The sequence below is a fragment of the Gallus gallus genome, chromosome 4 (genome assembly GCF_016699485.2).
Source record: "Gallus gallus isolate bGalGal1 chromosome 4, bGalGal1.mat.broiler.GRCg7b, whole genome shotgun sequence".
Taxonomy (NCBI): Eukaryota; Metazoa; Chordata; class Aves; order Galliformes; family Phasianidae; genus Gallus; species Gallus gallus.
This window is the reverse complement of record NC_052535.1, coordinates 38,133,100-38,148,394: the sequence shown is the minus strand read 5'-3', so window position 1 is coordinate 38,148,394 and position 15,295 is coordinate 38,133,100. Positions and strand designations below refer to the sequence as shown.

Below are 15,295 nucleotides of genomic sequence, written 5' to 3'. Positions count from 1 at the left end.
TCATTTAGTAGGTTTCTCACACTTAATTGCTATGTTTTCTTTTCCCATCCCCTTCCCTTGTACTCTTCATTTCAGATCTAAACGAGTGTGGACTGAAGCCCCGGCCATGCAAACACCGGTGCATGAATACCTACGGCAGCTACAAGTGCTACTGTCTGAATGGCTACATGCTTCTGCCAGATGGAACGTGCTCCAGTACGGCAAGGCTTGGTGCTTTCTTTTTTCATCTCCTCAAAGCTCCTGCTTGGGTTTCCCATGAAATTAAGTTGTGTCCCATGCTAGAAGATTAATCTTGCAGTTGTACAAAATGAGCTGAGCTGCCTTTTTTTTTTTTTTTTTTTCCCTAATGAAATTAGTCTGAACAAACCAGGAGCAAATAGTTTAATTTTATTAGTTTTATTACAAGCTTTCCCAGAAGCATTCTTCAGTGCTGTAAATCACTGTTAATTGGCCTTCAGGGACAAGTGCTCGCCGTTTTCATTGCAGCAAGACACCTGCAGCTCTGTTGTATTACGTCCTTATAAATGTAAAATCATTAAAGCTGCAGATGTTGGTTGTCTGACTGGTATAAAATCATACTGTCATCTCTCTGGAGATCAGGTTCCTGCTTGCTCCCATAAAAGTGGATATTTTGACTGTCTGGAGAGAGAGAAGGGAGAAGAAATGACCTTTAATTAAAGATACTCCCATTTTAAAACATCGATAATGTCCAGGAGGTGTTATAGTACATACTGGAATTTATTTTCTTCATGAGGACTACATTCCATTACACCACTTGCTACAGTGGTAGTGCTTTTTTTTTTTCTGTTGTTGTCATTTTTGTTTGTTGTTATTGTTTACATTATAACCACATGCATTTGCTCTTCAAAGCCTGAATGACTACTGAGAAATTCTACAGGTGTTTTCTTTACTTCTATCAGAACTATACTATGTCTCAATTCCCCAGAGATTACAGTGATTTTCTGTTACTGGTCAGTGTCGTTATCTAAATGTGTTCCATTATTTGTCCCTAGGTGCCCTTTCTTGTTCAATGGCAAACTGTCAGTATGGCTGTGATGTGCTGAAAGGGGAAGTGCGCTGCCGCTGTCCTTCTCCAGGCCTACAGCTGGGGCCTGATGGTAGAACCTGCATAGGTAAGTGATCAGTTGTGGATTTAATATTTAATATATACTTTTTCCTCATAGAATTTTCATCCTTACCCTGAATGCATTTAAAAAGTTCATCAGGTATATTTAGAATGCAATGTACATGTAGTTCCAAGAGGTGACTAATGAGGATGGAGATGTATTGCTCAGCTGTTCTCAAGTGGTCTACACCAGAGATGCCTAGTGCTTTCCTCCAGTCTTGCAGGTTTCATTGGCTATCTACTTAATGTCTACGTGAGCTGATTGGCATCCAAGCCCCTGGCCGTTACTACTCTCTCCTGTTCCTGGGTAATTGTAAAGTATTGCTAACAGAACCTCTAAAGTATGTCTGCATGAAGAAGGACAGGGGAGGGCAGCTGTCTCTCATACCTTTCTAGAGCAAGGTGATGCCCAGGTTCAGAGAGTAGAGGGATAATTTGTGCACATCTTTGAGATTTCCCAGAGGCAAATTAAAGGTCTCTGCACACTCCTAGTATTAAATAGGATTTAGGCTCCCGTCTTTCTTGTGTAATTGTTAAAATAAACTCAGGAATTCAGACTATATGAAAACGAAATGTACTGTTCTCACATTACTGAACATGGAAAAGTTGCTCATGGTTAATCAGTCTGTATTGTACCACACATTACTATGGTTTAAAGAACAGTGTGACATGTGATTTCATTAGTCATTAACTATACATCCTGTGTGGATACGAGGATACGATGCTCCAGTGATTTTATTATTTATATCTATGCAGTGCTGCAGTTCCATAGCCTGTAGCAACACTGTAGGCTGGCAATAAAGGAATAGAAAAGTGTGAATGCCCTAATAATCTGAAACTGACTTAACTATCTGACCAAGAACTTAGCAGCAGAGCAAGGGACAGTATCTAGATGATCTGATGTGAGGAGCAGGCTTGATTCTAGGATGGATGCTTTTTGAAATGCACAACTAGCGTGTCCATGCATACAAAAGAGAAAATAACCATTGTCACATGCTGAAGAGATTGCAATTAGTGTCACGGCAGACATCATGGCAGGTAGATATCTTTAAGGTGAAGAACTGTGTACTTGTGTTTCACTGTGTTGACCATTCAGACTGGTATCATGACCTATTTTTAAAATCTCCTACAAAAACATTAGAACAGGCTTGCACGATGTGGAGGAAGTAGTCTTAGCAAGAGATGGCTGTCCTTCATGGGTCAAGAAATGCTCCATCTCCCTTTTTTGGTATGAAATGATTGTGACATGGATGCTTTCTAAGTAATTTCTCTGTCAAGCTTAAGTTTTGCTAAACCAGTAAATAATACCTCCAAGAATCAAAGTTATTTGTGGCCAGAACTTTGTCTTTTCCTGACATGTGCTCAAGCCCTTCACACTTGTCAGCTCCAAGGAGTGTGCAGATACTGCTGCAGTGTAGACGCAGTAGAAAAACAACAGTGTAGATGGTAGTAAGAAAATTGAAGTGTGCATTGACTGCAGCTCGTGAAATCCTAGTTTGAATAGAGTTTGAAAGACAGCTGAGAATTTAATGCTTATTTTTAGCACAGGTTTAAATTCCTCTAGACATTATTCTATTCTTAGTTTAACCCACAGAGATCATTCTCTTGTTAAAATGTTCCTTCCAGCCAACCAGTGTAGAGCAACCAAACAATTCAGCTAGGAAGGCAATTCATTGCAACTAGATAACAAAGAAATAAGAAAGAATTCAGCAAAGTATTCATTGAAAATAGGGATTGACTAATTAATGACTCTCAACTCAATAAATCTGTGTTCCCAGCTCTTTGAAGTAGGTTTGGTATACATTTTAGCTTTAGAAGGTCTGTAGCTATTTGAGGACTGAAAATCATAATTATTTTTATTGTAAAAGAAAGTCTTGTTAGATGTTTTGCTTGTGGATGGAAACTTAAAAATATAGCCTCGTAAACTTAAAAAAAAAAAAAAAAGAATATTTTAAAATCATCATCATAGTTGGTTAGTACTTGGGTTGGTAAAACGGCCCTACACGCAGAAGGAGAGAAGCAAGTCTGTTTGTAATCCTGCTTCTCTACTGAATGCTGGCGCTGACAGTCATTGGGTGCTGCTTGTAGTATTTGCCTTTAGAGCAGCCACTGGCGCTAGGTTTGGGAGTGTGCCTCCATCATAGACCAAGCTGAGATCAGTATGCAAATCACCCCTCTATGCCCCGGTTTTCATGGGCAGCAGGCGTGAGCCACAACCTGCTGCAGCAGGCAAAGGGGAACTGCCTTACACTGTTTGGGCGCAGGTATGAATTGGTACAGCTCTGTGGGTTTGCAGGGAGCCGCCATCACTGTGTTATGTGAGAGCCATAGGAGGCCAGCACTTACCTTCCAACTTCTACCTAATGGTCAGAAAGTTATTTGCACCAGTAAAGAGCATCCACTCCACTTTCCATATTACATGCAAGCAGTAGACGTGTCAGTTTTCAACAAGGTATTGATGAGCAGTTCAGTCCTATACCTTTTGGATGTATTATTGCCTTGAAAATTTAACAATGCGACAGCATCCAACATGCTTCCTTCCTTACATGAATTTGCGAATATGTGAATTTGTACGGAAGGAAAGGCGTGTAAAAATATTAATAAGGTACTCACAGCCTAAAATGTTACCAATTCAGACCAAGAGGCAGATTTATAAGGAGACTCAGGCATGTGGAGAGGTGCCCAGCATTGGCCTCATTTTCTTTCTCATTCAGGCGTGTACTGCAGAGTGTGAGCAGAGGGGAGCTGTGCTGTCAGAGCAGTCTGATGGGCCAGGGGTGGGAGCTTGAGGGCCGAGTCCTTGCTGTCCTCCGTAATTCCCTATACAGGGTAGGACAGTGCCAGCAGCAGCTACTTTGAGAGTCTGTCCAACCAGTAATTTGTGGCTTTAGGTTACTTTAGGTTACCAGCGGATTTGCTTCTTTTAGTTCCCCATTTGAATGGTTCTTGATTAATCTAGAATATTTGAATATGCCAGAGCACCTCAGACTCAGTGCTAATGTTTCTTCTGTGCTACGTAAGAAACTCGGACTTCTCTGTGCCTTATTCAGGCCTCTCTCACAAGCATCAATCACTCAACTTTGTTTCGCAGTCCTGACACTTGCAGCTGAAGAAAAAAAAAAACCTTTTCAGAAAAAAAAAATGGCACAGAGAGCAAAATCTCGCTTTCCCATAGATTGAGAGCCTGATAGAGGTGCAGAGAAAAGGATTGAACTGTGCCCTGCAGATAACCAGCAAATGTCAGAAGCAGTGTGCGTCAGAGGCAGCCGTGCGTGGCAAGTCCCTACCTCAGAGAAGAACTAGGGTTCAAGTACTAGGAAGACTTCAGCTCAGTTTCTGAGGGCTATAGAATGAGCGGTAGTGTGAGCAGCTTTTGGATATCAGCCTGCTCTCCTGCTGCGAGCCCTGCACACTGTGAGAGCAGGCTATGTTGGCACCTGCCTGATGTACTTAGCATGAAGCAGCAGCTTCAGGGAGCTGAGAAGCATCAGATGCTGGATGAACATCACACATCTTTCCAGAGCTCTATCCTTACTTAGATGTTGCTTGATGAGACACTACTTCAGGTGCTGCTGGCAGGGCAAATATAAGCCATGCATCTCAGCACCTTTGATATCTGAAGGTCACCTTACACACATCTCCATGAAAGAGGGGTCAGCTACAGTGCTGGGTAAGAACTTGCAAAGCAGCAGACAAAGTGTTTGGCCTGTAGTGACCAAGTGGTAGTTGACCCAGAAACACTGCACCTTTGGCCTTAGCTTGAACTCCTCGTTGAGAACAAGTCCTGAACTGATGAGGGTTTCTGATAAGCTCACTGAGCAGGCCGTGGGTTAGGGATGCTTGAGATCTTTGTAAAAGCAAGCAACCTTCTATCACATGATGATGTATTTGGAGTAGGTACGTATGGCCTGTGCTACAGGAACAATGTTTCAGGTGTGTTTGGAAAAACAATTACTGGGGTATTTTTTATTATTAATCCTCACCTATATCCAAGTGCTATCTTAGTAACCATGCAGGGATTAATGGGAGAAAAGTCATACAAGTAGCATGACAAAGCTTTTCTTCAGCCAAATACCATTACAGTTTTAAGGATGAATATTTTGAGGAAGGCATTTTCTTGTCACTCACTGTACTTGGGAAGGCTTCTGGCCTGGGAACTGTAAGAATCTGGGCACATGGTTAAGAGCTAGACTGAGGTGACACAGGCAGAAGACCAGCTTGCATTCAAAATAATATTTTCATAAGTACTTTGGCTATTCTTCAGTTTTCACAATGTGAAAACAGTTTCATGTGGGTTGTATAGATTGCATTTTACCTGTTACTAAGAGTAATGCAGTTCCTCTGTTTCCACAGATATCGATGAATGTGCTACTGGGAGAGTTATCTGTCCACGATTTAGGCACTGCGTCAATACTTTTGGAAGCTACATGTGCAGGTGTCATAAAGGCTTTGATTTAATGTACATTGGAGGCAAATACCAGTGCCATGGTAATAACCAACATATTTCTTACGTGCGTGTAACCAAAGTGCATTTTATAATCTTGAATTAATGGTTTAAAGAGGAACATTTGCTTATGGCTGAAAAGTCAAAGTAGGTTATTGTAGGTTGCTCTGCATCTATATTTTAGGAAAGGGTGAGTAATAGAACTAACTAGACTGAATGTGAAACTGGAGGTGTATGTTTGACTCCTATTGTAACTGGTTCTCCTGTGAAAGGTAGTGGGAGAGCAATGCTGGTGCTCCAGGAATTCCTTTCCAAATTTTCATCCCCACAGGTTTCACTGGGCAGAGACAGTTATAGGTTTGGAGCAGCATGTCAGCTTAGGCTATGTCTGAGCTGTCACACAGTTGTGGTCCATTGCGTACCCCAAGATCCAAGAAAAGAACATGCGGCTTCTTCCAAACCAGGCTGCAGAACTATCCTTACCCTGGAGACAGGTGGGAAAAGGCGAGGGTTGGCAAATAACCTGTCTTTGTCTGGACATGAGACTGGAATGCAGCTGGTGTATGCCCTTCAACAGAGATGTTCCCAGATCCCACTGCCTTGGTTTCCCATTGCCTCAGCCAATTTATGATCCTTTTACTGAAAAACAACAACAACAAAAAAACAATCATGTAGAAATAAAGAGGCATTGCTTTATGTTTAAGTATAGTTTTAGAGAGAAGTCTTTGTGCAGAGCCCTAAAACATATGAAGGTCATATATGTAGTTTCTATCTAGATACAGTAGGTACAATAAAGAGGAAGTGTTTTATGAAAAAAATGTAATTTTAATACCTGGAACATGGATATTCTTGAAGTCACCACATTAACTTGCAATTGCCTTCCTTCTTCCATTTCAGTTCTACTGAATTTCTTGAAATTTGTATTTTTCATGATCGTGCCACTGTTCGTGTTTTTTGCAAAGATAAGCAGGACGTAAGGTTTCTTTTGATTTTTTGATGTAACTTTCTGTTGCAGATATAGATGAATGTTCCCTTGGCCAGCATCAGTGTGGTAGTTTTTCACGATGTTACAATACACCAGGATCCTACAAATGCAAATGTAAAGAAGGTTACAGAGACAACGGAACAAACTGCATACGTATGTAACTCTCCTTTTCAAAAAGAATCTTATGTTGTACATTTTCAGCTTTAACGCTATCAGGCTTGATTTATCTCAGCTATTTTTAAAAATTAATGAAGGTCCAGGGAATGTAGTCAGAGTTTTGAGTCTTAGCACACTTTGATAAAAATACCTCTCTCTCAGACACTTTCATAATTAGAAAGATATTCATCTCACCCTATTCAGAGCTTCATTCTAGAAGTTGCTTCACAATGAGGGCAAGTGAGTAAGTGGGGTAATGGTCAGACAGTACATATTACTCATATGCTGCTATTATGTACACTCTGCAACATGCCCCATGTCAGCAGTTTACCATATCCACTCCCCAGATGTTAGCAGAGCTGAGAGAGGATTTATCTGGAAGAATTCCCTGTCAGATGATTCATGTTTGTGTTAGGAGAAGCAGTCATCCCTCTTGGTACAGAATAGGCCATTGGAGCTCCTTACCATGTGATGTCTTTCTGGGCTGCACAGCTCTATCTGCATGATCATTTTGAGGACGCTGTGTTCATATGTGGGTTCTGGTTGTCGGTGATTCACCTGTCTTTCTGAAGAGCAGTACCACTGCAAACTTGTTTCCTTTGGCTTTAGTCATTGTGGTTATGTGCTCTCACTACAGTGATTTTTCACAACACAAATGCTATGTGGACACACTTGACATGTTACAGGGATGTAATCCTATGATACATTTGATATTTTAATACACCACAAGGTAAAAACAGCAGGCTATTCAAAAGAATAGTAGTAAGCAGACAGAAAACCTTCTAACCTGCTGTCTTCAAACAGTTAGTTGTTTAACAAACAGTATCTTAATTTCAGCTCTGTGTCATACTTAAACACTTGTATGTCCACAAAATAAGTGAGTGGAATACATATTGGGGCTTTTAAGATCTCCAGTGAGATGGAAAGGTTTATTAACAAGTAGTAAAATATAAATAACAAAACAGAAGTTCTTCGATTTCATGCCTATAGAAACTCTCCTTATGATATAAATCTAAAATTTGTTACCCTTTATTTATGAAATATTGGGGAAGGTAGTATTGTAGGCAATGTCACTGTATTATAGGTGGAGCTCAGTTCATCTTTTTGTCTTTGTGGAGGACGAAAAAAAACAAACCACCATTCACTTATTTTCCTGGTGCTCAGCAAAGAAAGATTTAAAAGGAAGTTAGTTGGCTTCGATTCATTGTCTGTAAAGTGATAAACAGTTGTAGATGAGGAGGAGTGTTTAAAAGAAGTGGAAAGATCTGAAAAGTATTTTCTTAAGCCAAAGGTATCTGCCCCTCCGTGACTGAAATAGTTGTAGCACTGGAGTGTTAGTAAACTTCCCTCTGTTCCTGAGTAAAAACTTGTGCAGTTTTACAGCTTAAGACATACCTTCGTGCCCATGCTATTCTACTAACAGCTCATTTGGGTAAGTTTTGTTGACTGAAAGAGAGTTGATGCTTGGGAAGAGGTAGGTACTGTGTGCCTTTGGTCATGCTAAATCATGTCTAATACACTGTAATGAGAAGTACTGATAATTCAGTAGTGCTGATGCTAAGGAGTGTGACTAGTTAGTGGAAACATTCAGAAGAAGAGGTATTAATTCAGCAGACTCTTCATGTCAATGAATTATATTCTGAAGTTTCTGGATCGAGGACTCATTTTGCTCCCATCTTTATTCTCTTTGCAGTTTCTCCTAACATTATGATTGAACCGTCTGGTTCATACCATGTATTCAGGGGCACAATGTGCTTCCTACGGGAGGCACTGGTAGAACCAGTAGGATTCCTGATGCTGGATGACAAGACAACCCCTCAGACCACCATGTGTACTTGCTTTTGTTACAGAAAGGCCGGTGACCAGACCAACAGCTCGACCCACACCTGGGCCAACAACTCGAACCACATTGAGGCCAACAACTCGACCCACACCAAAGCCAACCACTAGGTATGTACCTGTGACAACAAGGCCAGTAACAAAGCCAGTGACAAAGCCTCCACCTCCAACGCCACCTCTACCTACAACAGTAAGACCTACACTACCACCACAGAGAATTCCTCTGATAACCACCACACATCCTTTGCTTGTTCCTGATGAAACTACGTCTTCCCAAGGAGCTACAGATGATAACAGGATACAGATAGATCCTCAGAAACCCCGAGGGGATGTGTTCAGTAAGTCGATTTACTTACCCTTTCATTTATTGTGATAGTAGAAACCATTCAGTGTACTGTTTTGGTGTTTTGGAATGTTTTATCAATGAGAACAAAGGTATGGAAGTGAAAATGGTCATGTGCTAAAGCTGCAGAAATAACTCATTTTACGACAACAAAAATGTGTGGAAGAAATTCTGAAATTAATTCAACCAAAAATTTCAATTTTCCTTTCTGAACTTATTAATGAGCATAATATCCTGTATAAGGACTTAGCCTAGTTACATTTTCAGATGAAAATTTTGGAGGGAGAAGGGAAAGTCATTTTGTTGGAAAAAAAAGTATTGAAATGCAATGTAACTCATACTCGGGCAACTCAGGATGGCTCTCAAGTCTGATTTTTTTTTAGACAACACATTTCCTTAGCTTTGAGAACGGTTAGTAATGGAATCATATCTGGTTTTCTGAAGGGTATGTTTTGCTACTGATATTACATGATTCCAAACAGCTTTGGATGCCTATGACTAAGCAACTGTAGAATTACATAAAAATAGCATGGAGGTTAATGGTACGAAGTGCATCTATGAAAACAGATATGTAAAAGCTGAGAAGGCTAAAGATTCTCTTAGTGCAAGCATGAGTCCTTTTAAGAGCTGCTCTGAAAGATGCAGCACTGTTTCTGTGCCAGCTGTAGCGTATGCCTGAGATGGCATTATTGGCACGTGCAGAGTTGCACACATCTGCCAAGAAGTATTCAGTGCCCAATTTTATCTTTAGTTCTGCTGCAGATCTTAGAGATGGGAAGGCTATATTGGATCAGCTGTTTTTCTTCAGCGTGTGACGTACAATAAAGCTGCTGAACAGTGTAGGAGGAGAAGTTTGCTGTCTTGCAGCAGGTGTACGAGCAATGTGGGAGTTTTTTGCTTTGGCATCTATGCAGGAACTTCTGGGGATGTGTTCTCTTAGATCATTAAAGAATGAAATAGTTTCTTCCTTATTAAAAACGGTTTGTTTTCCCTGTTCACATTTTGTCTGCTCTAAACGATATTTAAAATAGAAAAAAAACCATGACTTGGAAGTTGGGAATATATATCCTGGTACTGCTCAGAGTTTTCTTTTGATGTTTTCCAGGTTAATTTTAAACAATCCATATAATTCATTCAGTTAAAACTGAAGCATAATTTTATGTAAGGATTTAAAAAGAAATACACTTAAGGACTCCCAACACTTAATATAGTGGGAAACATAATTAAAAATACAGAGTTCTGTGGAAATTATTGTAGACTATAGCAGTGCATTCTAGACTGCAGCAGTATTCCCTCTAGAGAGTTAGTTAGAAGCTTGTGCTTTCAATATGAACACTTGTAATACACTGTTACACATACAGGCTGTCTGTAGAGGAGAAGTTCATCTTTGAAAAGTGTTCATTTTTTGTTTAGGTTAGCAGCCACCCTTTGAGGCTTGTTAGCTTCAAAGGCATTGGGGCACAGTAAAGTAGGATTCCAAAAGGTGTCTACCAGGGCAGTTGTTACTGGCTTCACTAGGCAGAACAGGGATGGACAGCTCCTCAGATCAAGTCAATAAGTATGACTTTAAACCCACATTATCTTTTCTTCTATCTCCTGCTACAGAGATACCCAGTATACCTGTGTGTGTGATGTGTATACCTGAAATACTCTAAGTGTGCTCTAGAGGATAGGAGTTAGCACCGTTGTTCTCCCCACTTATGGCTGCTTTGCAAGTATCACTGAGGTGTGTATTCCTCCCACCTAAGTTATGTCCAAAGGGATTTAATTAGTGAGCACACAAAAGCATTTGTTTAGGATTTGAAACCTACACAGTGGTGGAAAAAAATTCTGTTCTTGGAGAAGGTGCCTTTGACACAGCAGCGTGTCAGTACCCACTGCTCTGCTCAGCCACCTGACTGGGCAGTACCTCCGTTGGACAGTCCATGGCCAAAGGGGTTGGTAGTGTGCTGTACACTGATAGAGGCCCCATGCTCCAGGCCAAATCCTGCAAACATAGTGGCACTCTAGAGCAGGAGAGGGAATGTGTTTACACAAGCACACTTGCTTTCTGCAAGCATTTCTCAATTGTTAATTTTTTATTATTTAACATTTTCCTGAGCTTGCTCCTGGTGACACGTTCATGCTTTTTTCCCTTTGTTGTTACTTGTCCTGCCATCTCACACTGAGCAAACCTCTCCTAAGCTTTCACTTCAGAGCTGCTCAGCTTGAAGTCAGCTGGGGCCCAGTGAAGTTGATCTGTTCAGCGGCCAAGGAGAGCACAAAGCGTGCTGCTGATAATGTTCTTTAAATACCTTTGCAGTTTTTGACAGGTATCGGGTTGTTGCATTTCCCTCGATGCTTTCCCCCTTTTCTAAACAGAAATGTAATGGCTTCGGGGATCTGCTTTTCCACAGAACAAAAAAAAGTGAGTGTTTTTTAAAATGGAATTCCTACACTTGGCCTTTGAACCACTCAGTCAGATGCAGACAGTGGAATCTGGCACCGAGGATAATCTTCTCCTGATATGGGTATGGGGGGAATGGAAATGAGGGAGGAATGCAGCGATGGCTTTAATGTTTAACTGTTTCACTGCAAACTGTGGTGAAGGAACCTCTCCTGCTTACTAAGATGGATAAAGTCTGACAGATAGAATATACTTCTCATTAAGAGCAGGAATTTCTCCTACCACTGGGATCTGGGTGACAGGTCTTAAAAATGTAAGCTTAAAGATAAAGCTTAACACACTGGGTATCAGCATTAAAAGACAGTTGAGCAAGTTTCCTTCTTAGTCCTTAATGGAACTGAAAAGACTGCAACTTGGAGTCATTTTTCATAATAGCTATTAACAAGATTTTAAGACAGGATTCTTTCTGCTGCCCCTTCCAATGACTGAAAAGTCTTTAGTGCAGTAAATGCAGTTATGTGATCCTTGAAACCGTGGAAATAAGGGAAGTGCTGTAAGTAAAGATTTGGGTTTGGTTATTCCACGATATCATGGAAATAGCATCATTTTACAGCAGCATTTAACTTACCTTTGCTGTTCTGGCAGCTGTTAAAATGAATTTGTCTTAATATTGAAGCATTTGAGGTGGGCACTTTGTTTCTGTTTGTACTTTGGAGCTAAACCCTAAGATTGAGGAGCCTTAGGAATCGCACCCCCCATCCACCTCCCAGCTAGCTTAACCTCAGGGCCGATACGCAAGCTTTTGAAACAAGTTGTTTTAGCTGTGTTTCCCTCAGACTGAGTCATAAATTTCCAGTGCTCCTCTTTTCACAGAAAAGCACATTGCTTTAAAAAAAAATCTTCTGGAAATACATATAATAAGATGTTTGGTTTAGGTCAAAGTTACGAGCTTTACAACCACCTCAGAAACGTGAGAGTAGACTTTGAGTGGTTGCTCATCTGCACCATCACTGAGGAGGATGGAGCAGTCCACCAACACCGTTACGGAAGTAATTCTTACTGCAGAATTGGGATCTGCAGATTTAGGCTGTGCAGCCAGGACATGGGGGGTATCCTTTTAGCCTGGGATAAATCAAAGTCTTCCCTGGGGGAAAAGAAGATGTACTCTTCTCTAAATGACTGTGGAGTCTGGCTGACCTTTGGGCTACCCTTTCTCTTAGCTGCTTTCTGCCAGTTCTGTGTGAGATCTCATCACTTCGGGGGATTTTTGGAAGTGGAATTTAACAACTCTTAATCATAGCAACTATTCAGGCTGAAAAGCTTTTTACTCGTTTTGTTTTGACCGTGAGTGGGAAGTTTGGTCATGATCATTGTGTGGAATGGAAGTGCATAAGAGTGCAATGCTCCTTATAAGGCAGAACACAGTACTATTAATAGTAGTAACAATTATTGTAACAGGAAGCTGCATTCCGTATTTTGCTTTGGTTTTGTACCACCAAAGCAACAATTGGGCTGTAATGAAAATAGCATGATGTGTACACACCATCTCTCATACTCCCAAGCTCAGTAATTAACAAGTAAATGAAAAAGGTCCTACTTTTTTTCCCCAGGGATTACAGAGCTGAAAAGAAACCAGTCCTGAGCAGTTGCGAAATGTTCCACCCCCCCCCCCCCCCCCCCCATCCATGCATCCACGAGGAGCTCCAGCTAATTAATGTGGAGGATATGGCAGTGTTGATGTATTGGCTCACTCGGGGCTTACAAAATTCTCCAAGGAGCCAAGTTTATATTTAACGAGTTTTATCAAATGGTTGAAGTTAAGTGAAAAGCACACTTGACATGCTATATAAAGTACACAGAAGGGGGACTGGAAAGCTTGCAGAAAGTAGCTGTGTCAAATACTTGCTCCCACGATCGCCGCTCCACATACACATTATTGTGGCACAACGAAGGGTACACCTGGAGTACACAGAGAGTCCCGCATCGCTTGCGGTAACTCTCGTCTTCTATCAAGTGCACATTCCTCTCATTAGGTGTGAGCACTGAACGGGCTGTTTGAAAGCCCTACAGCGTGCTTTTCTAGGAGTCCATAACAGCGCTAGGAGAGAACTTGAGGGGAAAGGTTTGAAGATTTTTGTTTTTAACTTTAGAACAGAACAGATTTTTAGAAAATAGCATAAACACAAAATATTAAAGAGGTTTTTAGAGTAATAAGTGTATGAGAAATGGTATTGTACTGAGCAAACTGAAATAGTTTGTAAAACAAATTCCTAATGTTTCCTGCAGTTTGTTCCTGTAGCTTTTTGCTGCCTGAGCTGAACTGTTCTTTATTCTTTTTTCTGTTTTGTATATATGACTACATTATTTGTGCATAGGTATACTGCAGTTTGTTTATTGGACTAAGTGGCGTGAGTTGTTCAAATTCCTATGAGTTCCACTGTATTAAATCTCACATGAGCAAAAGAAACCCATTAAACAAAATAGCAAAAATATAATTTCAAACAGTGTATCTTAAAAAAGAACAGGCCTTTACTCCTCAGGCTGACCTGAAGTCCTTGAGGCCGATCATGCGTTGGTGTCACTGACTGCAAATTGACATCTTCCAAACTCTACAAATGATTCTGAGCAGAAAAAAAAAAAAAAAAAAAGTTGTAAGAATGAGTCTAAGAAATCAACAAGTTGCATACGCCCTTTGAGCTTATTTTTATGCTACAGATCTTGTAGAGCATATTGCTTTGAAAATAATTTGCATTTGATTGATTATTTTGCCCCAAATGTAAAAAGCACAAAGCTACTCTATTGTTTTAACGTTGCTCTGTCTTCTGCACTTGGAGTTCTTACAAGGTGCTATCTATGTGTTGTCCTTGTGCAAAAGAGTCTTTGATTTGATTTCTGGGTTAAGGTGGATAGAATAGCTCCTTCTTTCATGTGGAGCCTCTTCCAAATACCAGTGCCCTGTGCTGAAGTTGTCCTATAAAACATCTGTGGAAGGTGAGTGGATTAGAAACTTTGAGAAAGGACTTTAATGTGGCTGTATGTTACTGAGAAACTGCTATCTTTGTAAGTACATTTGGTGAGGAATTGTGTGCTTCAAGGTTAAAGATTTCTTTTTTTTCTTGGTTGAAAAAGCAGCTTTCGTTAGAAGAGCCGTTAGCAGCTTTGCAATCACCTTTTACAGAGCTCAGATAAATGTTACAACATAAATCACCCAGGCATAAAGTTTATGAATCTTTGCGTCAACTGTAATTAAATATATTGAATTTTCCAAGAGAAGCACAACGCCCAGAGCTGCTCTCTGTTTTTTATTATAGATAAGGAAGTGGGTCACTATCTTTATCTCATTCATTTCTGAAAACCTACTTTTCTCACAGTTCCGCGCCAGCCCGGAGTGAGCAATAACCTGTTTGAAATACTTGAAATTGAAAGAGGGATTACTGCTGATGAATTTGAAGCAAATGATGACCCAGGTAACGATCACATCTCCTGTTTGGGGCCCAGGGTTTAGGATTGTTTGAGATTTCTTGTGCTTGTATACAATTTACAGGACTCCTGGATCTTATGCCTCCTGTTTAGGCTATGCTTTTAGAAAGAAAACAACCAACTACCTAAATGGGCCTTCATAATCTGTTAGGAAAAGGAACTAAGCACAGAAATTGCACAAATTGTTAGTAATAATTGCATCCCTTTTAGTTTCAGTATTTTTGTACATTCTTTTTCTGGTACTCCTTCTGCTACACTTTATTTTCGTATTTCCGTGCCTGCATCAGCCACAAGTGCATTTGTTCCCCAACCCAAAGACTTAAATCGCTCCCTTTTGCCTTTTGGCTGTTCTGCCTAGGCACGCTGGTACACAGCTGTAATTTTGACAGCGGCCTGTGTGGATGGATCAAGGACAAGGATGATGGTTTGCACTGGGAGCCAGTTAGAGACGTGTCAGGTAAGACACATGCGTACAATCCTATCCTGTAGTTGAAGAACTACCTGGTCTTGAGGTTGATGATAGTTCTTGAATTAGG

The 15,295-nt window shown here is 40.6% G+C and overlaps 1 protein-coding gene and 1 long non-coding RNA gene across 10 annotated transcripts in view; one reads left to right on the top strand and one right to left on the bottom strand.

Moving 5' to 3' along the window:
• Positions 1-15,295, top strand: part of NPNT (nephronectin) — a 44,852-nt gene that overhangs the window by 22,024 nt on the left and 7,533 nt on the right. For 4 of the 8 annotated variants that reach the window (XM_015276574.4, XM_025150031.3, XM_015276572.4 and 1 more), the window contains 7 exons: positions 76-195; positions 1,014-1,133; positions 5,480-5,614; positions 6,586-6,708; positions 8,562-8,888; positions 14,651-14,746; positions 15,118-15,216. In XM_015276574.4, the coding sequence (XP_015132060.2) occupies positions 76-195; positions 1,014-1,133; positions 5,480-5,614; positions 6,586-6,708; positions 8,562-8,888; positions 14,651-14,746; positions 15,118-15,216 (1,020 nt within the window). Of the gene's footprint in view, positions 1-75; positions 211-1,013; positions 1,134-5,479; positions 5,615-6,585; positions 6,709-8,561; positions 8,889-14,650; positions 14,747-15,117; positions 15,217-15,295 lie in introns of all 8 variants that reach the window. The other 4 variants (XM_015276573.4, XM_025150030.3, XM_015276571.4 and 1 more) reach the window with 1 other exon arrangement.
• On the bottom strand, positions 372-8,566 carry LOC124417927. Of its 2 annotated transcripts, XR_006939183.1 has the most exons (3): positions 6,403-8,566; positions 6,054-6,209; positions 372-639 (listed from the first exon to the last, which is right to left on the bottom strand). It is a non-coding gene; the product is annotated as an uncharacterized LOC124417927 (long non-coding RNA). The 2 variants fall into 2 exon arrangements; XR_006939182.1 differs by having other exon boundaries at positions 372-6,209.